This window comes from Nycticebus coucang, chromosome 19 (genome assembly GCF_027406575.1).
Source record: "Nycticebus coucang isolate mNycCou1 chromosome 19, mNycCou1.pri, whole genome shotgun sequence".
Lineage (NCBI taxonomy): Eukaryota > Metazoa > Chordata > Mammalia > Primates > Lorisidae > Nycticebus > Nycticebus coucang.
The window spans coordinates 12,639,778-12,666,125 of NC_069798.1; the positions used below are offsets into that span (position 1 = coordinate 12,639,778).

A 26,348-nucleotide genomic window follows, 5' to 3' on the forward strand; every position below is an offset into this window, starting at 1 on the left:
ACACGTTATTTGAGATTTACTGTTGCATCTAATTAATTAACAAATTTCAGAAATGAGTTTAGGAAAAAAATCTGGTTTCTTTCTACCCTGACCAGCATGGAAATTTTGGAGTTCATACAAAGTGACCATAAAAGCTATTTTAGGGCTGGTAGCTCATGCCTGTAATCTTAGCACTCTGAGAGACAGAGGCGGGTAGATCCCTTGAGCTCAGGAGTTTTAGATTAGCCTGAAAAAGAGCAAGACCTTGTCTCTACTAAAAATAAAAAAGCTAGCCAGGCGTGGTGGTGGGTGCCTGTAGTCCCAGCTACTTGGGAGGCTGAGGCAATAGGATCGCTTGAACCCAAGACTTTGAAGTTGCTGTGAGCTATGATGCTACAATACTCTACCCAAGGCACAGAGTAAGACTCTGTCTCAAACAAAACAAAAACAAAAAAAGCTATTTTAAGCTAGGTACAGTGGCTTCTGGCTATTGGTCCCATCTCTTCAGAAGGCTGGTCATCTATGAATATACCACTGCATTCCAGGCTTGGGCAACATAATGAGACTCCACTGCTATTAGACAAAGTCACGTTAGGGGGAGCGTTACAATGGGGTAAGGTTTATGTACTCTAGTCTACAACCCTCCAAATCTTACAAAACAAACGGAATGTATATTTAATTCAATTCAACAAACATTGACCAAGTGGTCATTAGGTGCTGGGACCAAAGAATTCAAAATTCTTACAGTGGTTTACAATGCCCTTCATGATCTGCTTTCTACTTCTGTAATCCTATCATTGTCTATTCTCTATAATCTGATCACCTTCTTCAGATCCTCAAATCCAATAAACTCTCAGAGTTCTTGTACAAGCTATTCAGTTTTAACTTAAATGTCATACCCTCAGCAAGGCTTTCCTTATCTCCTGGATGTGATTAGTCACACACTCCTACAGCATCTGTACTTCCTTTTAATTATTTGTCATGCTTGTAATTATTTTAGTATCTCTCTCTCTTGGCTTTCCAATAAAGTCAAGACCATACCTATATCTTACTTGCCTTAGTAATCCCAATTCCTAGCCCAGAACCAGGCAAATCAAAGATGGTGAAAAAATTGTGTTTTTAAAATGATCTTTCATTTTTTCAACGTACATTCCTCCTGCATGCTGCTTCTTACAGATATCTCTAAACTTTCTCCTTTCTAGTACATTCTATATACCACTGCCAGATTAATTTTCCTAAAAGAATGTTTCCACCTATGGCTCTCATGCAAGTTTTAAAGAACAGCAATACTTTGACCCTCAGGTTTATCCCACAACTACTCAACATGTCTCTTCTCTGGTCAGATCAAGTTCTGTTTTGTCCCTTACTTATCCATTTTCTTACCCATCTAGTACTCACTCTTACCCATACCTTTACTGATAATATTTCTTTTACCAAGACAAGCTCTCGGTCTCAAACTACCACCTTTTGAGGTCTTATTCAACCTCTAAAATCGGTAGCAACCTACCTTTCCTTATGAGGCCTTTCTACATTCAATTTTATTTATTATTATTTTTTTTGTGACAAGAGTCTCACTATGTTGCCCTTGGTAGAGTGCTGTGGCATCACAGCTCATAGCAACCTCAAACTCTTGGGCTTAAGCGATTCTCTTGCCTCAGTCTCCCAAGTAGCTGGGACTACAGGCGCCCACCACAATGCCCGGCTACTTTTTTTATGTTGTTGAAGTTATCATTGTTGCTTAGCAGGCCTGGGCTGGGTTCAAACCCACCAGTCCCTGTGTATGTAGCCGGCACCCTAACCACTGAGCTACGGGCGCCACGCCTACATTCAGTTTTAGAAATAAATTCTAAAATACATCAAGTAACTACAGGATATAATATCATTTTATTGTTGTATATGTGTATCCTGTGCTTTCTATCAATCTAACCTAGAAAAGACTGCACTGTTTAAAAAACAGAAGAGCAGGCCAGGCTCAGTGGCTCACACTTGTAATCCTAGTATGCTGAGAGCCCAAGGCTGGTAGATTGCCTAAGCTTAGGAGTTTGAGACCAGCATGAGCAAAGCAAGACCCTGTCTCTACTAAAAAGAGAAAACTAGATGGGTGTTACGGTTGGTCTCTGTAGTCCCAGCTACTGGGGAGGCTGAGGCAAGAGGATAGCTTGGGTCCAAGAGTATGATGTTGCTGTGAGCTATGATGTCATGGCATTCTACCCAGGGTGACAAAGTGAGACTCTGTCTCAAAAAAAGAAAAAAAATCTAAGAGCAAATACTTTTTTCTTTAGGATTATAGGACAGTTAACGATAAAAGCTGTTTTTTGGGGGTTTTTTTGTTTTTTTAAAGCAGATGGTCAGTTTCTTCTGGGGAGGCCCTCTGACACTTCAGTACAATTGACTATCAAAGTACAAAATGGTATAGTCCCTACAGAATGAACATTCAATAATTATTTGAAGATAAGAATTCTGTATGTAGGATGATCATATAGTACTGAACATAGATACATGTGAGTTATTTCAAATCTCCTCCATGGTATTTAAATTACAAATAACTCTTCATTCATAACATGGTAGTTTCTCTTTTAAAAATAAACAAAATCAGTTCTATTTTTCTTACTTCATCCTCCATCCTTTCTTTATTTTCAGTCAAATGCTCTAGCTTCTGCTGAGATTGTTTCAGATCAACATCTAACATGGAACATTGTTTCTCAATCTGAACAACCCTATTTTCAGCTTTCTCTCGAGTTTCTCTCTCTTCTTTCAGCTTTTTTTCCATCTCTGTGAAAGCAAAAAGTTATATATATTTAAAGAAAGAGAACTTTAATATATTTAAATTTACATGGGCTGTAAATTGGTTTCAAATCTCTCCATTGTTTTGATCCTGAGACTCTAACAGAGCTATTAATTATAGAAGTTCTCATGTTATTTGAGTTATTTGCATAGTACGAGTTTCTAAAGTAAAGGAGTCCTGAAATATGAGCGACGCCTGTGGCTCAAAGGGGTAGGGCACCGGCCCCATATGCTGGAGGTGGCAGGTTCAAACCCAGCCCCAGCCAAAAACTGCAAAAAAAAAATATTAATAATAATAATAAATAAATAAATAAATAAAATAAAATGAAACCTTCTAAACCCAGCCCTGGGCCAATGATATGAGAGATTATTCAGCACCATTTTCAGAACAGAAAGTGAAGCATATAGATGGAAAGACAGTGGAATAACAAAGGAGGAAAATGGGAGTAGGTCAGGCAAAAGCAAGAAAATATCGTTGTGCTAATTAATCTATACCTTTTTTGTTCTAGAACTTTAAAGACACTTCAGGCTATCAGCAAAACTCTAAGCAACTCAGACGAACAAAATTCCACAGCAGTATACTAGTCTACACAGAGGTTCCTCTTGTGAGATATGATAATGAAGGTTCTGAGAGGTTATGTGGGTAAACATTAGGACAAGGTTAACTTTTCCATGGTCATGTAACTGATAAGCTATACCAGGTTTCTGGCTTAGGGTCCTGGATAGTAAGTAGTACCTATACCATCACCCAGAGCCATGATAATATCCACCATTTACTGAAAGCTTTGTATGCACAGGAACATCCCAACCATTTTCTCATCTAACTTTAAAAAACATAATAAATACTGTCACCTTTACTATTCAACGTAGTGCTGGAAGTTCTAGCCAATACAATTAGGCAAGACAAGGAAATAAAGGGAATCCAAATGGGAGCAGAGGAGGTCAAACTCTCCCTCTTTGCTGACGACATGATCTTATACTTAGAGAACCCCAAAGACTCAACCACAAGACTCCTAGAAGTCATCAAAAAATACAGTAATGTTTCAGGATATAAAATCAATGTCCACAAGTCAGTAGCTTTTGTATACACCAATAACAGTCAAGATGAGAAGCTAATTAAGGACACAACTCCCTTCACCATAGTTTCAAAGAAAATGAAATACCTAGGAATATACCTAACGAAGGAGGTGAAGGACCTCTATAAAGAAAACTATGAAATCCTCAGAAAGGAAATAGCAGAGGATATTAACAAATGGAAGAACATACCATGCTCATGGATGGGAAGAATCAACATTGTTAAAATGTCTATACTTCCCAAAGCTATCTACCTATTCAATGCCATTCCTATCAAAGTATCTACATCGTACTTTCAAGATTTGGAAAAAATGATTCTGCGTTTTGTATGGAACCGGAAAAAACCCCGTATAGCTAAGGCAGTTCTTAGTAACAAAAATAAAGCTGGGGGCGTCAGCATACCAGATTTTAGTCTGTACTACAAAGCCATAGTGCTCAAGACAGCATGGTACTGGCACAAAAACAGAGACATAGACACTTGGAATCGAATTGAACACCAAGAAATGAAACTAACATCTTACAACCACCTAATCTTTGATAAACCAAACAAGAACTTACCTTGGGGGAAAGACTCCCTATTCAACAAATGGTGTTGGGAGAACTGGATATCTACATGTAAAAGACTGAAACTGGACCCACACCTTTCCCCACTCACAAAAATTGATTCAAGATGGATAAAGGACTTAAATTTAAGGCATGAAACAATAAAAATCCTCAAAGAAAGCATAGGAAAAACACTGGAAGATATTGGCCTGGGGGAAGACTTCATGAAGAAGACTGCCATGGCAATGGCAACAACATCAAAAATAAACAAATGGGACTTCATTAAACTGAAAAGCTTCTGTACAGCTAAGGAGACAATAACCAAAGCAAAGAGACAACCTACACAATGGGAAAGGATATTTGCATATTTTCAATCAGACAAAAGCTTGATAACCAGGATCTATAGAGAACTCAAATTAATCCACATGAAAAAAGTCAACAATCCCTTATATCAATGGGCAAGAGACATGAATAGAACTTTCTCTAAAGATGACAGACGAATGGCTAACAAACATATGAAAAAATGTTCATCATCTCTATATATTAGAGAAATGCAAATCAAAACAACCCTGAGATATCATCTAACCCCAGTGAGAATGGCCCACATCTCAAAATCTCAAAACTGCAGATGCTGGCGTGGATGTGGAGAGAAGGGAACACTTTTACACTGCTGGTGGGACTGCAAACTAGTACAACCTTTCTGGAAGGAAGTATGGAGAAACCTCAAAGCACTCAAGCTAGACCTCCCATTTGATCCTGCAATCCCATTACTGGGCATCTACCCAGAAGGAAAAAAATCCTTTTATCATAAGGACACTTGTACTAGACTGTTTATTGCAGCTCAATTTACAATCGCCAAAATGTGGAAACAGCCTAAATGCCCACCAACCCAGGAATGGATTAACAAGCTCTGGTATATGTATACCATGGAATACTATTCAGCCATTAAAAAAAAAAATGGAGACTTTACATCCTTCGTATTAACCTGGATGGAAGTGGAAGACATTATTCTTAGTAAAGCATCACAAGAATGGAGAAGCATGAATCCTATGTACTCAATCTTGATATGAGGACAATTAATGACAATTAAGTTTATGGGGGGGGGAAGCAGAAAGAGGGATGGAGGGAGGAGGGTGGGGCCTTAGTGTGTGTCACACTTTATGGGGGCAAGACATGATTGCAAGAGGGACTTTACCTAACAATTGCAATCAGTGTAACTGGCTTATTGTACCCTCAATGAATCCCCAACAATAAAAAAAAAAAAAAAAAAAAAAAAAACATAATAAATACAATTGTTAAGGGGCAATGTAGATTTACCTGTTCCAAAGCCTGGGCTCATAAAACCTCTATGGCCAATTATTAACCAGATTGGTGAGAATAAAGAATACGAGCAGGCTTGATGGGTAAGATTATTAGTTTTCCTTTTAACAAACAGGACTTAAGGTACCAACTGTCACACTCAGATTAGCAGGTTAAAAGGGAGCAGATGGTGAAGAAAAAACACCTTTTTTTAGAAGCTTGGCTATTTATTCAGTAAATAAATAAAACAGTGATAACTGGTAAGGATCACAGTTTGCTGCAAGGGTTTATCCATTTGTTTTTAAGGTGGGAGAGACTTATACACATTTACAACAACAAAGAAGGCAGTGGAGAAGAAAAGGTTGCAAATAAAGAGGAAAAAAGTAAGTTAGGGTGAGATAAGAGAAAAATGGATTTAAGTACAGCTAGGATATATTAGCCAGGACAGGAAAAGGATCATCCTCCTCTAAGATGACAGGAAAAGTAATGAAGATGGGTAAAGCAGGAGGACAGACTGGTAAAAGAACTAACACTTATCCTGTTGTTATTTTTTTGTGAAACAGGAGGAAATTTCATGTAAAGATGGAGAGATTAAGAAATGGCATAGGAAGCTTGAGAAGATAAATACAAGTAAGAATAAACTGCTGAGATAAAAATAACTCAGCCCAACTGAGGTCAGAAATAATACAATGGACCAACACTCCGCTATTTAAAGTGAAAAAAAGTGGCTGATTGGTCTGAACTAGGTTTGTTTCAAGGCATAATTTTTTTTTTTTGAGACAGAGTCTTATTATATTGCCCTTGGTGGAGTGCCGTGGCATCACAGCTCACAGCAACCTCAAACTCTTGGGCTTAAGCGATTCTCTTGCCTCAGCCTCCCAAGTAGCTGGGACTACAGGCGCCTGCCACGACGCCTGGCCTTTTTTTTTTTTTTGTAATTGTTGTTTAGCAGGATGGGGCTGGGCTCGATCCTGCCAGCCCTGGGGTAGGTGGCTGCTGCCATAACACTGAGCTATGGGTGCTGAGCCTCAAGACATAATATAGTAGAAATACAGAGGAATAAAAAAAAAATAAGGATACAGAATAAGAAAGCAGATAAATTAACAATTAACAATTCCAAATGGATCAGGAAGACAAACCAGGCAAGGGCTGAAAAACTGGGAGAAAAGAGATATTCCATAAACCTTTGTAGGGAATAAAAGGTAGCAGGGTGAGGGACTAAGGTGAAAGTGTATAATTAAAAAAAATTATACTCTAGGGAAAAGATGCCTATGTTATACTCCTATAAAATGAAGCTTTGATTCAAAAGAACTTTTTTAAATCAAAAGTTATTATTTCAAATTAATCTCATAAAAAAACATTAAAACCAACACTTACCACACATTGCAACAGACTTTGCCTCTTCAATAGATTGATGTTTGTCAGTTAAACGAGCTTTGGTTACCTTGTGTTCATTTACCTCTTGTTCAAACCGCTGTTGTAATGATTTAAGTCTATAGTTTAAATCTATCTCTAAATTATTCTTTTCCTGTGAAATGAGAGTAAGAATCATACAATAAACAGTGTGAGAGGCATGTTATTAAAGCTTACATTTAATGTCCAATAAGAAATAAATATCATACTTTAAAAATCACAATGAACATACATAACTGACAGCAAACTTCACCCCTCCCTTCTCATTTCAATCATTAACTATGGCGATGGCAGAGCAAGGTTGTGCTTGTGGTTATGTATAGGACAATTCTTCAGTTTATCTTATTTTTGCCACCACTTTAAGAAAATAATAAAACATCCTTATCAACATGTGCATCTATAGCGACATTTACTTTGACAAAAGAAAACCCCACAAAATGTTTCCCGTTTCCGTTTTGGTACCTCTTCTACGCTTCCTTCTTTTATCCTGTGTCCCTATTTACACCAGCTAGGCTATCACAAAACTATTTTAATTGTCACAAATCATGTCTAAAGGACAAGACTAATAGTGGCTTTTCTATGATTTTATCTGAAACTTTACTGAACCTCTAACATTTCAGGGAGGCACTGGAAAAGTCAGAGTTAGAACTGTTTATTATCTATTCAGTCCTTTTCTTAGCACAGTATGTAACAGAGGATAACTAATGAAATTTTTTATTCTAAATGCAAAGGTCAATCATTTTATGTACTTTTCTATTTTGCAAACTCTTACCAACTGAACTAAACAAGCATGCCTGGTCTACTTGGTCTATATAATACCAATATAAGGCTGGACAACTAAGTTCTCAAACTTATCCTAGAGTGCTACATACCTCACTGCTAAATATCACTATGGTCACCTTGAAATATTCCCCCTGGCAAGCTATGCACTGATGTAGTATGTAGTCCACACTTCAGAGAACTTTTTCTAGGATGAGTTCATGAACTTAATTGCTGGACAATTAAGTTATATGACAACAACTCTGATAGCCATTCCAGAAAAAGAGTTCTAAAATTGCTTTGAAGGGTAGACTAGGCACTGGCATATACTGTCCTACCTCATATATTAAGCCCTTGTTTTCCTTTTCCATAAGGCCTTATGGCAAGGATCGGTACCTTCACCTTACTCGTTTACAAGAAAAAGGGGAAACATTCTTTTAGAAAAGGTATTTCCAAAGCCAAAACAATTTGTGATGACCTGTTAACATTAAGCATCTAATGATTGCTAGGGTAAAAACAAAGAAAAATAACACAAAACCAAAGTCCTAAATAAAACACACGTCTATATCTCCACATACCAACCAACCAAAAAACATAAAAACTTTTAGCAATGCAACTATAAACATTAAGAATGAATGCTATTTTATAAAACCACCTGCTATCATCAATAACTAGTGAACACTACTTACAATTGGTACGTTAAACCATTTACCTTTTCTGAATGATTAAGCATGTCCTGAGCATCTTTTCTTTCTCCTTCCACTCTTTCAAGATTATGTTTGAGATGCTTCACCTCCTCTTGCAAAGATGTAATTCGAGCTACCAAGTGAGAAAAAAGTTCAAGTATATAGTCACTGAAATAAGGCTTTTGTTCAAGGTTACCATTTAGTTTTTTTTAAAATGTATTAAATTTCCTCTTTTTTTGAGACAGAGTCTCAAGCTGTCGCCCTGGGTAGAGTGCACTGGCCGTCATAGCAACCTCCAACTCTTAAGCTCAAACGATCCTCTTGCTTCAGTTTTTCTATTTTTAGTAGAGGCCGGGGTCTTACTTTTGCCAAGGCTGGTCTTGAACTTATGAGCTCAAGCTATCTACTTACCTCAGCCTCCCAGAGGGCTAGGATTATAGGCATGAAAAACCACAGCTGGCCCAAAATAAAATTTATTAAGCGTTTTCTTTGTAGTTTACACAATAAACACAATATACAGTGACCCTGCCACTCCTGGGTACTAGGTATAGACCCAATAGAAAGCACATACATAAGTATTTAAAAAAACACATACAAGAAATATCTGCACTATTCAAAATAGCCCCCAAATGGAAATAATCAGAATCTCTATTCCCCACAGAATGACTGATAAGTAAACTGCAGTGATTATACATAGTAAGTGAGATAAACAGGGAGCATAAGCTACCATCATACACAGGCAGTCCAAGGTGGTGAATGAGTTCTACAGGTCTGACCTTAAATTGAATTTGTATGTAGGATGGAACAGGCACATTTACCTATTATCTGTAATAGCCTCTGTTCATAAGTATGAGTCATACTTCAGTTGGATGTTTGTAACTTGTGGACTGCCTGTACAACAATATAGATGACCCTCACAAATATGATGAATGAAATAAACCAGACATGAAGGAGTATTCATTGCATGATTCCACTTATAAAACGTTCAGAAATAAGCCAAACTACTTTGTAGTATAGTTTGTGTAAATGTAGTGCAGTGTAGATACTATAGTGTAAATATTCATGACAGTGAATATTTAGAAGATGGAAAGAGGATAGTGACTGAGAAGAAGCGCAGGGGACTTCTGGGTTGCTGGTAATGTTCAATGCTGGATTCTTCTTAACATGGTGGTGTTCATGCTGTGAAAATGCCTTTAGACATATATTTTCTATTTATTGTATTTTAGTATATGCATATATACGAAGTTTCAGCCAAACAAACAAAAAAAAACTGACTTAAATCTAAATGTGGATCAGGCACAGTAGCTCATGCCTGCAATCCTAGTGTACTTTTGGGAAGCCAGGGATGGAGGAGGTTCACTTGAGACTGGAAGTTTAAGACCAGCCTGGGCAATAGTAAGACCTTATTTGTACAAAAATTAAAAAAACAAACAAACAAACAAAATGGCTTGGCGCCTGTGGCTCAAGCGGCTAAGGTGCCAGCCACATACACCTGAGCTGGCGGGTTCGAATCCAGCCTGGACCAGCCAAACAATAATGACGGCTGCAACCAAAAAATAGCCGGGCATTGTGGCAGGCGCCTGTAGTCCCAGCTACTTGGGAGGTGGAGGCAGGAGAATCTCTTGAGCCCAGGAGTTGGAGGTCACTGTGAGCTGTGATGCCACAGCACTCTACCCAAGGTGACAGCTTGAGGCTCTGTCTCCAAAAAAAAAAAAAAAAAGCTAGACATGGTGGCACATTCACGAGTTCATAAAAATAGTTTAAAAATTCACTCATTACTTTGGAAGATACTGGGTAAATGCCATATAACTCGCTGTTCTGTAAATTGATAAAGAATCAAGTACTCAATTTTCTTCTGTAAGTTGTACCTGAAGGAAATTGTATAATTGAGAAAAAGTTTCTCTTTATGTTAGTATTCTGGTTAATGAAGGGGAAATGATACAAATAGATGATCATCATTGCCAACTCCTAAAGAAGCAAATGATCTAGGCAATGATAATCAGTGGCTGCTAACATCACAAAATAGCCAGACTCCATATGACTCCTGGTGTCTAAACAATACTATTTACAAGTATTCTTGCCAAAGTCCTACCTAAAATAGATCAATGTTCTGTATCTAACTTTCAGTTTAAAGTATTACAAAGCATACAGCAACATGTTAAAATGACATCAGCAGATGAAATCAACAATTCAGAATGGGAGATACAGGACAAAACACTTGGTTTCTCCGATCACAAATAACAGTAACAACAATTATAAAGAACAAAAAAGCAGGGAGGAACATATAGGTTAAAAAAATTTCAAGGAACATATTAATAAAATTCAACTTTTAGACTTTGGATTTTAATTCATATAAAATAAATGCACAACAATAACAAATTATGAGATTATAGGAAGGACCTGAGCACTGATTAGATATTTTACAGTAATAAATGTCAACTTTTTTTTTTTTTTTTGTAGAGACAGAGTCTCACTTTATGGCCCTCGGTAGAGTGCCGTGGCGTCACACGGCTCACAGCAACCTCCAACTCTCGGGCTTCAGCGATTCTCTTGCCTCAGCCTCCCAAGTAGCTGGGACTACAGGCGCCTGCCACAACGCCCGGCTATTTTTTTGTTGCAGTTTGGCTGGGGCTGGGTTTGAACCTGTCACCCTGGGCATATGGGGCCGGCACCCTACTCACTGAGCCACAGGCGCCGCCCAAATGTCAACTTTTTTTTTTTTATCTTTAATAATGATATTGTGGTTGTGTTTAAAGAAAATCTTTACCTTTAAGAGATACTAAAATATTTACAAATTATTGATATGCTTGCTATCTGAGATCTGTCTCAAAATAATTCAATATCAGATTATTGAGGAGGGCAGGTGGGAACATAAAATGAAACAGACTGGCTATCAGATTAAGATTTTTGAAGTTGGGTGATAAGTACATGGGAATCATTGTAGTACAGGTTGAACATTCTTAATCCAAAAATCTAAAATCTCAAATATTCCAAAATCTGAAACCTTTTGAACACTGACATGACACTCAACAAGAAATGCTAACTGGAGCATTTTAGATTTGGGACACTCAACTAGTAATTATATATATGTATAGTGCAGATATTTCAAAATCCAAAATCTGAAATGCTTCTAGTCCCAATCATTTTGGATCAGGAATATTCAACCTGTATTCTACTCTGATAAATGTCTGAAATTTTCCAAAATAAAACACTAAAGAAAACCAATAAAACAATATTGTTAAAAAGAATTTTAAAAATAGTTAAATTATAAAATTTGTCTTCTTGCACTTTTTCTGAAGAATGATAAACTTTCTAGATGAAAGCTTATCACTCAGTTAAAATTTTCATTCCTCCATGACATTTTTCTCATTTTTGTTAAGCTTCTATGGCCTGAACTTTTGGAAGTTTTCTGTGTAATTGCAGCCTTACTGACACAGCTAGCCTTGGTATTGGCAAACTTCAGGCCTGCAATCTGTTTCTGTACAGACCTAAAGCTAATAATGGTTAATATCATTTGAAAGGGTTATAAAAAGTAAAGACTATGCAATAGAGATCAAATGCAGCCTGAAATATTTACTGGTAAATAATTCAATTATGTTTGGAAGTCATTTCTCATACTTAAGAAGAAGATTCTGCCCCACTAGTGTGCACAGAGGATATTCAATTAGGGAATAACAATCATGACCACCAGAAACCTAGCATCTCAAACTAAATTTATACTTGAGGGACCTGAAAGACCAGAAAAGATTAATGTAAAAATTATAACTTTTTTTTGCCACAATGCAACTTTATATGTATGCTGAAGCTCACAGAAGTTGTATGTATTATTTTAGTGCATATGAGCTTTGATTTACATTTAAGTTCAAAAGTAATAAAGGAAACATAGAAAAAGAAAAAATTAACAAAAAAAACCCCCATGCTATAAATTTTCCTTAATTTTCACTGATATCTCAAAATAAATTCAGCTAAGAGCCATTGTTGATAAGGACATGGACAATGGCCTCTGTCATGGAAACAAGCAGTTTAAACCTGTCATACACGGAAGATCACAAACTTAAAAGAATTTTAGAATTGGAAGGTTTTCCAGAAGTAACCTAGTCTCCTTGGTTTATAGATAAAGAAGGGAGGTGATGAGATTTTTATACAGCTAAAAAGCTGTTTAAACAGGCCTAGAAAAACAATTTAAGGAAGCCAAGAATGAAGTTTTCCAAAACTTCATATAAAGAAGATACTCTCTTGGTTATACTAAGATCTATTTTCAGCTTGGTCCCTGAGAGATAAGATTATGCAATACTCCTCAGCTAAGAACCAATAGAGATCTTAATTTCTGTTTCCTTAGTCACAAAAACTGACCCTGACCTCTCTCCACAAAATTATAGCTAATCATCAAGCCCCATGGGACCCAAACTATGTTCCCATCTGAGATTAGGGTTAAAATAGAACCCCTCCATCCAATTTTTCCGGAGAAATCTGGCAACTTCCATACATTACCTGTTTTGATTAGGTAGCATGGATGCTGCTGCTAAAAGAAACAGAAAATAGAAAAATATGGGACAAATGCATAAAGCCAGGCGTCTTTTGAGAACAAACTGAATTTCATTACCATTTGAAAATTACTCCTGGCTCAGCGCCTGTAGCTCAAATGGCTAGGGTGCCAGCCACTTACACTAGAGTTGGTGGGTTCGAATCCAGCCCAGGCCAGCCAAACAACAATGACAACTACAACCAAAAAATAGCCTGGTGTTGTGGCAGGCTCCTGTAGTCCCAGCTGTTAGGAAGGCTGAGGCAAGAGAATTGCCTAAGCCCAAGAGTTGGAGGTTGCTGTGGGCTGTGATGCCATGGCACTCTATCCAGGGTGATAGCTTGAGACTCTGTCTCAAAAAAAAAAAAAAGAAAAAAGAAAAGAAAGAAAGAAAGAAAAAAAAATTACTCTTTTATTCATTGTTCTACTCAACCTTTGCCTTTTAGATTCACAAAGACTGTCAACATCTCTAGTCCTAACCTTCCCAAGTACCTAAGTTTTCATTTGTAATGAGATTCTATCTTGGCAATTGAGCTTCTATTTCTACCAACAATGTATGAGGCATTCCTAGGTTTTAATAGTGATAATCCTCTTTGACTGGATTAGTTGCACTTTGAAGAAGACCTTTATGAATTAGACACATTTTTAAATTAAATTTTCAGTTAATTTAGCTATAAAATTGAACGAATATCCACATTACCTCCTCACAGGGATGCCTGTGAGAGTGAAGAATTACAATGTGATACAGATGTAGACATTACCCTGAAAGAGAAAGAACGCTAACCATTTCTAGTTTCACCAAAGTCATTTTCTTTATGAAAGCAGTATGATCAAAAATGTATCCTTACACTTAAAAATAATTAAGATGGTGAATTTTATGTTATTTGGGGGATGTTTTCACCTGTAATTAAAAAAACAAATTAGAAAAATTACTTTCCATTGACAGAAGAGTAGATAAACCAAATGTGGTATACATACACAATGAAATATTACTGAGCCTTAAAAAGTAAAGACATATGCTACGAGGTGGATGAATCTTGAAGACACTAAGCAGGTGAAGCAAGCCAGATACAAAAGAACAAACATTGTATGATTTCACTTGTATCAGGAACCTATAGTATATAAGTTCATAAAGAAAAGTAGAATGGTAGTAATCTAGGATTAGGGGAGGGGAAAATGAAGAGCTGTTGTTTAAAGGTACAGAGTTTCAGTGTGGGATGATGAAAAAGTTCTAGAGGTGGATAGTTGTGATGGTTGCACAACAACGTGAAGGTGTTTAATACCCAATGCACTGTACATTTCAAAGTAGTTACAACAGGGAATTTCAAGTGATATACATTTTACCACAAGAAGGAAAAATATTACCTTGAAGGTCTCCAATCATCTCAGAATCATGACCCCTGTCTCTTCGTTCAGCTTCTAATACAGCTTGTAGCTGGTAATAATCCTTGTCCGTTTGTGATTTCGAAGTCTCTAAAATTCTATTTCTCTCTTGCAATTCTCTGTTCAGGGACTCTAGCTGACTAATTGACTTGCTCATCTCTGTGTGACTCTTCCTTAATCTTACTGCTGTGTCCGATTCTGTTCTAAGTAAGTCATTGGCTTCTTCTAGCTATTTAAAATAGAAAGCAAGACATAGGTTTCTGACCAAGATACAACCAAACTTGTTTTCATTAAATATACTTTTAAATAAAGATACCTCATTTGAAAAACTTACCTGTTTTTGTAATTGTGCCAGCTTCTCATTAGCAAGCTGTGAATTCTGACTTACTTTCTTTAAGTCTTCCAATTGATCCTTTAATGTAGAAACTAGAAAATGAAGAAATAATATGTAGAAATTATAAAGTTTCCTTACAGGATATAAAAACTCCTTTTAAAAAATGACATTCAGTGATATGTATTAGGTCATAATAGTCAGCCACATTAGGTCCACTGCCACAACCAAATTCCAAGCTTAGACATACTTACATTTTAAATTCATCAAAAAGTAGAGCATAATTTTATAATATAGACTGCAAAAATGAATTTGTTGTCATTCATCTCTCATTCCAAATTCTTTTATTCTCTTTATATAAGATAAATCTATTAGTGTTATATTGTAAAGCTAGTTTTAATATTATGTATTTTTGAATAGTAGAATTACTTACGGAGTTCAGTACTTTAATAATAATACATAATTTATTTTATTTTTTTTTTGTAGAGACAGAGTCTCACTGTACCGCCCTCGGGTAGAGTGCCATGGTGTCACACGGCTCACAGCAACCTCTAACTCTTGGGCTTACGCGATTCTCTTGCCTCAGCCTCCCGAGTAGCTAGGATTACAGGTGCCCGCCACAACGCCCGGCTATTTTTTTGTTGTTGCAGTTTGGCCGGGGCTGGGTTTGAACCCACCACCCTCGGCATATGGGGCCTGCACCCTACTCACTGAGCCACAGGAGCCGCCCAATAATACATAATTTAAAAGGTTCCAATTGGAGGTAGAAGAGAACGAGTCTTTCTCCTTGTGTTTGTCTTCTGGTCCTTCTGTGTCTCCTGTCTCTTGACTCTGCTTCTCGTACAGGTGTTTAATAGAAGTATACATACACAAACCACTTCTACTTTAAACACAAATCATCTATACTTTGTTTCTATCATTTAAAGGCACTTTTAGAGATTCTTTTATAAGTTTAGGCATGGGTATTCTTTAAAGTTTCCCAGGAGATTCCAATATGTAAACAATGATGACAAAGTATTCTAGCTAAACACTACTTACTACTGACTTTAATATGTTATAAATTTAACTTGGGATCTAGGTTATTTCACTTATGAAGTATTTTAGAATTGTGGCTTTATACATATATCATGGGCAATAAATTTGAGACAACCCATGACAAAGAACTCAAGAATAGTGTAAGAAATTACAGCATTTTTAAAAAGTAATAATTTACCTTCATTTTCTACATTTCTCCTCTTTTCATTTTCCTGCTCAGCTTTTCTTTGGTATTCATTAATTCTATGCTGTAGTAACATTTTTTCCTTCTCTATTTGGGACACTGTAGATTCTAGATTTCTTCTTTGATTTCCCTGAAATTATAATGTTAAAAGTTACCACTGCAATTAGAACTCTTCTCACTTATTCAAGAGAGTACTTTGTTCTTAGAAACAAAGAACAACAAAAAGATACAGACAAATATTTAAGATGGATTTTTTTTTTTTAACAAAACTAGATTGCAACTTCTAATAGTGACTACTTTTGTTTTGAGAGACAGGGTCTCACTCTATTGTCCAGCCTGGAATGCAGTGGCACTATCACAGCCCACTGCAGCCTCCAATGCCTGCACTCAATTGATATCCCCACTTTAGCCTCCTGATAAGAATACCCCACCATGCTCAGGTAATTATTTAAAATTTTTTGTAGTGGGCAGCGCCTGCGGCTCAAGGAGTAGGGCGCTGGTCCCGTATGCCGGAGATGGTGGGTTCAAACCTAGCCCCGGCCAAAATCCACAAAAAAAAAAAAAAAAAAAAAAATTTTTTTTTTTGTAGAGACAGAGTCTCACTATGTTGGATATTGCCCAGGCTAGTCTTGAATTCCTGGACTCAAGTTATCCTCTGGCTTTGGCCTCCCAAAGTGCTGGGATTATAAACGTCAGCCACTATGCCTGACTAACAACTTTTTAAAAACAGAAGTAGCTTGGCTCTCACGAGACAGTGAAAAACTCCTTATTTGAACTAGATATGTAAAATTTTCAAAGCCTTTTAAATCTATGAATTTAAAATACAACCCAATGAATCTTCCCATCTTAAATTGAAAGTTGTTTTCTTAGTTTAAGACAAACAGATGGTATTATACTACAAATATAGTGGTTTATTACCAATCCTAAATTTAAGGCATAAAACATGAAAGGATCAGATAATAATTATATACTTATAAAGTGATTCAAACTCAAACGGTATCAAATAGTACAGAGTGTGCAGTGAATTTACCAGTTCTTCTATGTCTCCCTTAATCCTCTCGCTGTCTCAACAACTTGCTAATACTTTCTAAGATGTTCTATATATCTAACTACTCATATGTATTAAAAAGTAATCAAGGAAATAATTATTTTAGAAAAAGAAACCACAGGGGAGAAAAGGACTATAACTCAAATTTATACTAGTTAAAAAAAAATTATCTTCTGCCTCTGAGTTACCCCTACCAGCATATCTTGTTTCTGATGCTTCATTTTTATCTTTAAGACTCTAAGTATTGGGAAAACCTGTTTTATGGTATGTGTTTTTCTGGGCTTTTCCATCTTTAAACAAAAATTTTACATATATCATTCAAGATTATTTCAAATTCTAAGATTGTCTTCTTTTAGGCAATTAAAAAAATTAAAAATACAAAACTGTTAAAGAATTACACATTCATACAAGTTGCAAAGATAGTACAAAGAGGTCCTGTGTACCCTTCCACCGTTTCCCCCAATTGTTACATTATTTATAATACACTAACAAAATCAACAAATTGACATGAAGTATGTATAGTTCTGTCATTTTACCACATGTGTAGATTCAAGTAAGCACCACCATAATCAAGATGAAGAACTGTTCATCACAATGATCTCTTTCCAGTCACCACTTAGCGCCACACTCATTCCTGTTCTTTCATCTTTCACCCACACTCTAGGCCAATCAGTGGTCCTTCATGTCTAAAATTTGTCTTTTTCAGAATGTTATTTATTCATTTATTTATTTTTTTTTGTAGAGACAGAGTCTCACTTTATGGCCCTGGGTAGAGTGCCATGGCCTCACACAGCTCACAGCAACCTCCAACTCCTGGGCTTAAGCGATTCTCTTGCCTCAGCCTCCCAAGTAGCTGGGACTAGAGGTGCCTGCCACAACGTCCGGCTATTTTTTGGTTGCAGTTTGGCCGGGGCCGGGTTTGAACCCGCCACCCTCGGTATATGGGGCCGGCGCCTTACTGACTGAGCCACAGGTGCCGCCCCAGAATGTTATTTAAATGGAACCATACAATATAATTTATTTTATTTTTGTTCTGGATCTGGGCACTCATATATGACTTTTTTTTTTTTTTAATTGAGACAGGGTCTCTGTCTCTTGCCTCAGCCTCCCGAGTAGCTGGGACCACAGGGGTCACAATGCCCGGCTATTTTTTTGATACAGTTTGGCCAGAGCCAGGTTCGAACCCACCACCCTCGGTATGTGGGGCTGGTGCCCTACTTAATGAGCCACAGGCACTGCCCTCTGCCTGCCTTTTTATTTTTTAGTCTGACTTCTGTTGCTTCTTCATTTTCTCTTTTCTGCCTCTGAGTGGGTTACCTGAACGTTTTTTAGAATCCCCTTTGACCTACCTGTGCTGTCTGAATGTAATCTCCCTGCATTGCTTTGTCAGTGGCTGCTCTAGTTTTATTATATATACATAGCACATCATAGCATACTGATGTTGACATCTTATCAGTTTGAGGAAAGTATAAAAAGCCTTACCTTTCTTTATGACTCATTATTACCCTCCTGTTTGTAATTATCTTAAATATTTATTCTATATTCATAGAGAACCATAGCAGACAATGTTATAAACTCTGCTTCAACTGTCAAATATAAAAAATGTGAAGAGAAGCAAAGTGTACCGTAAGTACTCATATTTTACGGTTTTCCTTCTTTTTTTCCTGATAATTTAAGATCCCTTCTTTTACCACTTTCTATTTAGAGATTAGTTTTCCCTCAGCTGAGAATGTCATCATTTTCTTTTTATTTAGGAAGAATATTTCATTGAACATTAGAATTCTAGATTGATTATTTCTGAAGTGTTTATAGCAGCTGAAAAATGTGCAGTTTCTGATAAGAAATATGCTGTCATTTACAATGCTTTTTCCCTCTAGGTAAGGTGCTTCTTGCTGTATTTAAGATTTCTTCTTTGTCATTAGTTTTGAGAAGTCTGACAATTGTGGCTTGGTGTGGATATCTTTGGGTTTATTCTTTTTTGAGGCTCACTAAACTTACTGATTTGTGTCTTGTGCTTTTTGCCAAATCTGTGGCATTTTTTAGCCATCATTTCTTCCCACCCCCTTTTCTCCTTCAGCAATTTCTTTTTTTTTTTGTAGAGACAGAGTCTCACTTTATGGCCCTCGGTAGAGTGCCGTGGCCTCACACAGCTCACAGCAACCCCCAACTCCTGGGCTTAAGCGATTCTCTTGCCTCAGCCTCCCGAGTAGCTGGGACTACAGGCGCCCGCCACAACGCCCGGCTATTTTTTGGTTGCAGTTCAGCTGGGGCCGGGTTTAAACCCGCCACCCTCAGTATATGGGGCCGGCGCCTTACCGACTGAGCCACAGGCGCCGCCCTCCTTCAGCAATTTCAATGACAGAATATTAGAGCTTTATTGATACAGTTGTACAGGTGCCTGAAGCACTGTCATTTTTTTTCCCTCAACCACTTTTTCTCTGTTGTTTAGATGGGGTAATTTCCATTGTTCTGTCTTCAAGTTCTCTGATTTTATTTTTCCTCTGCATTATTCATTCTGCTGCTGAGACTATCCTTGCCAGACAACCCTAATTATCTGTGTCATCTCAGTGTTTATTGTTACTGTTCATTGTCTTTTCTCATTCCTAATTCTCATTCTGAGTAACTTTCTCTTCAAAACCAGACATTTTGTACATTATCTTACAATATTCTGAATCTTATTTAAATGCTGTTTTCTGGTAGAACTAAGGTGGTGCTGCCTCATTTCTGCCAGGTGGAAGAAGGAGTTCTGGCACCCCCTTATGTCTCCATACCATGGCTGGGGAGTGAGGAGGAAACTTGCTAATGCTCCTTACGTGGTGTCAACAAACATTGCATTGTGGAAAGGGGCTTGCTATTTTCAGTGTAAAAGTACTGACTCCCTCCTATGCCTCTTCTGATACCAGCCATGCAGGCAGAGGGAAGGGAGCCCCGTTACTGGCAGGTGGAAGTCTAGACTCCCTTCATGGCCTCTGCTACACTGGTGAGAGGGGAGAGGTCTGCTATTAACCCAAGGAAATGACAATTCCTTTACCGGGCCTTCTCTAACACCACTTTGATTAGAGGTTAGGTGTTACAGCATGGCAGAGGAGAAAGTCTAGGTGTCCTACTTTAGCATTTGCTGCTGCCAAGTGGGCTACATTTTTCCTTTGTTGTTCCTTGGTCTAGGGAAAGGAGCTTTTCTTTGGGCTTTTGTGTTTCCAGGTTGCTGGCCTCCTCCAACACCCAGTCTAGGATATATGTAGGAATAAAAGAAAAGACAAAAACCCTGAGTATTCATTTCTGTGTTCTCTTATCCATGTTTCAAAATCTGTTTAATTTATTTTTAATGTCTCAGGTTTTTAGTTGCACTTAGTGGGAAGAATAGGGAAAAGTACTTTACCTTTCTAGAGTTGGTACTATTCTAATTTTTTATCACTAAATCTGTCTTTGTAATTTGCACTCGGAAAGACTTGAGTAACTTGAATCTAACACATTTGAATATTATCTGTGTTTTATAAAAAGTGGAGGACATGCAGAAAGAATTCCTTAAACACTTACAGTCAAATACACAGTGCTACAGTTAAGTACATCATGACCAATGGCAAATTGGTAAAATGCTATCTAAATCTTCATGGATGACTATATGCATCTCCAAAGCTACAAAGGGAAGAAAGCAAACCATTGACAGATACTACTGCTTCAGGGAATAAAAAAAAATTCAAACAGCATAATAACTATCAGAGATTAAATCTAAAAAGGACACAAGAAGCAATATATTAGAGGAAGGCCACAGAGAATGTATTTTTCAGAGGACTCTTCATACACACAGTAGAAAGGTATCTAAAAGTTATCTAAGAGGAATCAAAATATACTTCATGTTTGCAAACATCTGAATCATATATGCTGTTTCCCTGATAAAAAATTTTGGTAGGTAACCATAGAAAAGATGAATAATTCTAAAATCAATATATTTCCCACTTGATCATGAGATTATATCAGTGTCGGTCCTTTTAAAGTATTTTAAAGTGTATTCTTTTCTATTTGTCTGTCTCTTTGTGAGAAGTTCCAGATTTAATTTATGATCTCTTGCTTTTTTCTACCCTTTCAACTATCAAGAACCACTGAACTGAAATATTTGTACTAAACTTTCAACATGGTTGCAGTAAAATTATACAAAGGAAACTAAACAATAAGCTAATCTTTACCACTTGAATATGCAGCTCTAATGTGAGGCTTTCATCATAATTCTATGGTTCTGTTTTGTATTTCAGCCTATATAGTTCAAATGCAATTTTCTCAGGAAATAAAATAATTTGAAAGGAGGAAAAATCTCAAAAGGGAAAACTTCTGATTAGGAAACAAAAAGTACCTCTTCATCCAATTCTTTCATTATTGTGTCTAGTTTTATATTTGAAGTTCTGTAAAAACAAAAGTAATACAGATTAGAAAATATATTCATTTCCCTATTGCCCAGAGTTGAACACTAATATTCCTTACTTTTCCATTTTAACTAGTGTTTATTAACCTTTTTTTGTACCATGGAGCTCTCTGGCAGTCTGGCAAAGCCTTTTCTCAGATAATATTTTAAAAAGCAGAAAAATAAGCCAATTATATTGAGATATAGTAATAAGGTTTTAAAAAATATGATCCAGTAATATCCTTATTAATATATTAAATCACAAGATCTAGTGGCAGTAATTTCAAAGTTGTGATGAGCATAAAAGAGATAACTGTAATATAAGAAAATAACTGTAATTTCTATTGGTAATAAAAAAACTCAAAGCTACTGTTAATAACTGTGGATTGTTGCCAGCGTTCAGAATTGAAGGAAATGCTAAATTTCAGTTTAAGTTAGAGAAAATATTCACTTTTTCTCATTCAAGTTTCAGGACCTTGAATTCTGTCCATGGACCTTTTGGGAAGTTTAGGGATCTCAAGTTACAGATCCCTAAGCTTCCTCATGCAATCCTTATTACTACACAAAAATTAGCTATTTAACCTTTAATACTAGATTAAGTAAATGAAGGGAAAGGTGGCATAGATCAAGTCAGTAAATGTACCTCTTGGCAACTTAAGCAAAAATTTGAGATAAATTTAAAGTGTATTATCTCCATTACAATTTTTCTTTGGTTCAAAATGTAATTCTGACCTCCAAACCTGTACATAAAAGTCTTCACATGGATGTCTCATCAAAAGCTTCACTCACCATCTCCAAAAATGAATTTATTTCCTCTGCTCCACAATCCTACCCCAATATAAATCTGCTTGTCCTTTACAGTCCCCAAGTAAGTGACATCACCTAGGAAACATGCTTGACTCGTCTTCCTCTTCTACTTCTACTTAGCTGAATAAATGCCAAGGGCCACCAATTTACCAGGACGTTCTTTTTAAAACAGCAAATTTGATACATATTTTTTACTTGATATACTTTATATTTTTAGTTTAATAACTTTTTTTTTTTGAGACAGAGTCTTAATATGTCACCCTCGGTAGAGTGCCCTGGAGTCACAGCTCACAGCAACCTCAAACTCTTGGGTATACGTGATTCTCTTGCCTCAGCCTCCCAAGTAGCTGGTACTACAGGCACCCACCACAACACCTGGCTATTTTTTGTTGCAATTGTTTAGCTGGCCCAGGCCAGGTTCCAACCCGCCCCCTAGGTGTACTTGGCTAGCGCTGTAACCACTGTGCTGTGGGCGGCGAGCCAGTTTAATAACTTTTAATCACGTCTGGAACAAATTCCAAATTTCTTAGCTTGCCCCCGGAAAGTACTCTGAGATCTACACACCGAAACCTTCTCAGCCTTACCACAGGGTTTTTATTCTCTTGCATCTTACTGGCTAGTCAAGCTTTTACCTTATCTCACAGATACCCATTCCCAGAACCTAACACTTCCTTCTACTTTAAATAATTCCTATTGACCCTTCTAGTTCTAGCTTTTTCTGATCTCTAAAAAAATACGACTAAAAAAATAAATCTCTGGATATATTCCTGTATCATTTTATTATTCTCTCTAGCTTTTATTGATAATTATCTGTCTTCTTTGCTAAATTACAAGTTCCATGTGGACTGAGGTTACATTTCATTTTGTACTATGTGGGGGGCAAGCACATTACCTGACACATTAACTACAATTTTTGTCAAGTAAATGAATGTAACAAAAATTTTAATCCAGAGAATTAGACTAGCTAGATCAGTCCTAACTCAATTTTGGTGGTGATGGTCGTGATGAACTTCTAGACAAAAATTTGTTTTTAGTCTGCCTGCTTATTTTAACTCTTGGGCTTAAGTGTTAAGCCAGCTGCTGCGTGGAGAGAGGCTAGAAGGAGGATAGGGAAAGCCAAACTTTAAAAAACAGAGAGCTAAATTTTTGTGAGATACAGGGTTCCAAACAAAGCTCCAGTGCAAATTCAGAAAGAATTTGTCAAATATTTGAACTTTCATAAGAAAGTACATCCAACTAAATAAAAATCATTCCACAATTCCTAGCACCAAGTTTTTATTTAAAAACACAACTTGGGTGGTGCCTGTGGCTCAGTAAGTACGCTGCCGGCCCCATATACTGAGGGTGGCGGGTTCAAACCCAACCCCGGCCAAAACTGCAACAAAAATATAGCCGGGCGTTGTGGCGGGTGCCTATAGTCCCAGCTACTCGGGAGGCTGAGGCAGGAGAATTGCCTAGGCCCAGGAGCTGGAGGTTGCTGTGAGCTGTGATGCCACAGGACTCTACCTAGGGCAACAAAGTAAGACTCTGTCTCTTAAAAAAAAAAAAAAAAAAACCTCACAATTTACCAATTCAATATATAATTTTTAAAAGTCTCCTATTTTATTTCCTTAAGGTTACACATTTTCATATGATTATTAGCCACTCTGGCAATTCTTATTTCTTCCTCAACTGATCCCTACCACCAATGAACCAGTTTGTCAACCCCATTTGCTTTTAATTCTGTTTAAAACATTTCTTGGGTGTAGAAATTTTTTTATTATTCATATAATAGTCTATACCTTGTTCTTCCATTTATTTCCATATTTTATACTTAGAAATTCCTTCTAAATCCAGGAACCAGTTAATGATTTGCTTATATCCAAGACCTTTTTTTTTTTAAGTTTGTATTATACACTTTCCTATATCATCTATCAGGAGTAGCCTAAAGTGGTAAGTTTTTTCCTACTACCCCCTCCAACTGCCCCAGGCATAAAACAGCCATTTTTTTCCAATTCTATTTGTTGAATACTTAATCTCTTTGTTACCTTTGCATTTTAATTACTCAATACTATTCACTAAGACCATAATTATAAAAAATAATTGTTTATAATTAACTCAGGATTATGCCAGGTTATTTAAAATAATCTTGACTACCCTGTATTTTACAAATAAGTATGCTGTTATTGGAATCATACCCACAGGAAAACTATTCAGAGTTACTGATCTAGAGAATCACAGTGGAAATTAAAATGGCTGCAACAAAAATTTAGTAAATTTTAATATTTGACATTTTACTTGTTTGTATTTATATTTTAATATTTGACTTTCAGAAAGCACCTTATTTAATGTAAAATAATTTGCCTCTTCTGTTACATAATTAAACGAAGAGAGAAAAAGCAATGAATCAGGCAACTAAGTAAATTAGCATATAGCTTTTTTTTGTTTGTTTGTTTAAGAATACTGCAAGGAGCAAATGTACTTTAAATGCTATGAGGAAACATGACCAACGCCACGCCATCTATGACCAATGCCAACATGAATATTACTTGTCAACTTACTCTTCCTTAATAGTAACCTTTATCCTCATCTTCCATCTACTTTCAAGTATTTGCAGAGTATAAGCTTTAAAATAAGCATCTGCTACATACAACTTTTAACATGAAAAACATAAGTAAAGTAAATTCTCACCTGCACTTCTGCTCCATTTCATCTTTTAATTGCATTTCATTATGTAGCTGTTCTTCCAGCTTATAGATTGTTTTTTGCAAACTTTCCTGCTTTAATTAAAAAGAAACCCAAGAAACTCATTCTACTAAGAGAATTTACAGAGAAATTAAAAATAGCAAGTTTGTGTTAATATTTTATTCCTTTTTAGAAAATAATTATTTAGTTTAATCTTACCTTTTTCTTTTCTATTTTAAATTTAGTAAGTATTTTCTCAATATCTACAATATGTGGGGGATTGGGTTAAGCATTAGTTATACAAAAATGAAAAAATTTTTCCCTGTTCTCATTAAGCAACAGTTAAACAGAGGGGGAAAAGGGATATGTGAGGGTGAAAAGAATCTATAATGTCCCAAAGACCCATACACAAAATATTAGAATACAATGTGGTAAATGATAATACGATTATATACAAATTGTTCTGAAGGATAGAGGGGGTCACTTTTAATTTTGCCAAAAGCATACAATGCGTGAGGTGAGAAATTCACCAAGCAGAGAAGGTGAGAGATAGGAGAAATTTACCAAGATGAGAGAAATTTACTAAGCAGAGAAAAGTGATAGAAGAAAGACATTTTGCCTAGAATGAACAATTAATCCAAAAGAAAGGAGACAGAAAAAAATAGGATATATTGTGAAATGAGAGGAAATTAAGCAATAAGCAGAATACAGAATATATAGGGAAAACAATTCACATTACACCTAAAAAGGTTAAGTGAAATCATGTTCCTTGTATACAAAAATAGGAGTAGGGGCTTGGCACCCATACCACAGTGGTTACAGCGCCAGCCACGTGCACTGAGGCTGGCGGGTTCGAACTGGACCCAGGCCAGCTAAACAAAGATGACAACTGCAACAAAAAAATAGCCAGGCGTTGTGCTGGGCACCTGTAGTCCCAGCTACTTGGGAGGCTGAGGCAAGAGAATTGCTGAAGCCCAAGAGTTTGAGGTTGCTGTGAGCTGCGATGTTACAGCACTCTACCGAGGGTGACATAGTGAGACTGTCTCAAAAAAGAAAAAAGGAGTTGGGAAATTGAAACTGATCATTTTAAATGACCTAATATTGGGATCTCAGAAGAATCACTCCAATAATAATTAAGTGACTAGATCAGGGGTCCTCAAACTGCGGCCCGCGGGCCACATGCGGCCCACCGAGGACATTTATCCGGCCCGCTGGGTGTTTTTGCCACAGCTGCCTGTCCTGCTTAGTAGCCGACTTGTCCCTGGCTGCAGTGCGCATGTGTGGAATGTGCCCCACACTCTCCAATTCCCCTCCCACTCTCCGACTCCACTCCTTCTCTCTGTCTCTCGACGACTCCTCTCAGTCTCTGGTGTAATCAGAGGAGTCACCAGGTTGCCTATGTAGAGTCTGCTGCTGCCTAAGGACTGAGGTAAGAACAAGT

General features: G+C 36.9%; 1 protein-coding gene across 4 annotated transcripts in view; it reads right to left on the reverse strand.

Moving 5' to 3' along the window:
• Positions 1–26,348, reverse strand: part of ROCK1 (Rho associated coiled-coil containing protein kinase 1) — a 160,625-nt gene that overhangs the window by 32,484 nt on the left and 101,793 nt on the right. For 3 of the 4 annotated variants that reach the window (XR_008375957.1, XM_053571384.1, XM_053571385.1), the window contains exons 12-19: positions 24,914–25,002; positions 21,389–21,437; positions 15,987–16,122; positions 14,777–14,868; positions 14,425–14,671; positions 8,564–8,670; positions 7,057–7,207; positions 2,591–2,751 (exon numbers count right to left, since the gene is read on the reverse strand). Coding sequence is in view for 3 of the 4 variants with exons in the window: in XM_053571384.1 (XP_053427359.1) it covers positions 2,591–2,751; positions 7,057–7,207; positions 8,564–8,670; positions 14,425–14,671; positions 14,777–14,868; positions 15,987–16,122; positions 21,389–21,437; positions 24,914–25,002 (1,032 nt within the window). In the remaining variant the exon portion in view is untranslated. The remainder of the gene's footprint in view (positions 1–2,590; positions 2,752–7,056; positions 7,208–8,563; positions 8,671–14,424; positions 14,672–14,776; positions 14,869–15,986; positions 16,123–21,388; positions 21,438–24,913; positions 25,003–26,348) is intronic. The other variant, XM_053571386.1, reaches the window with a different exon arrangement.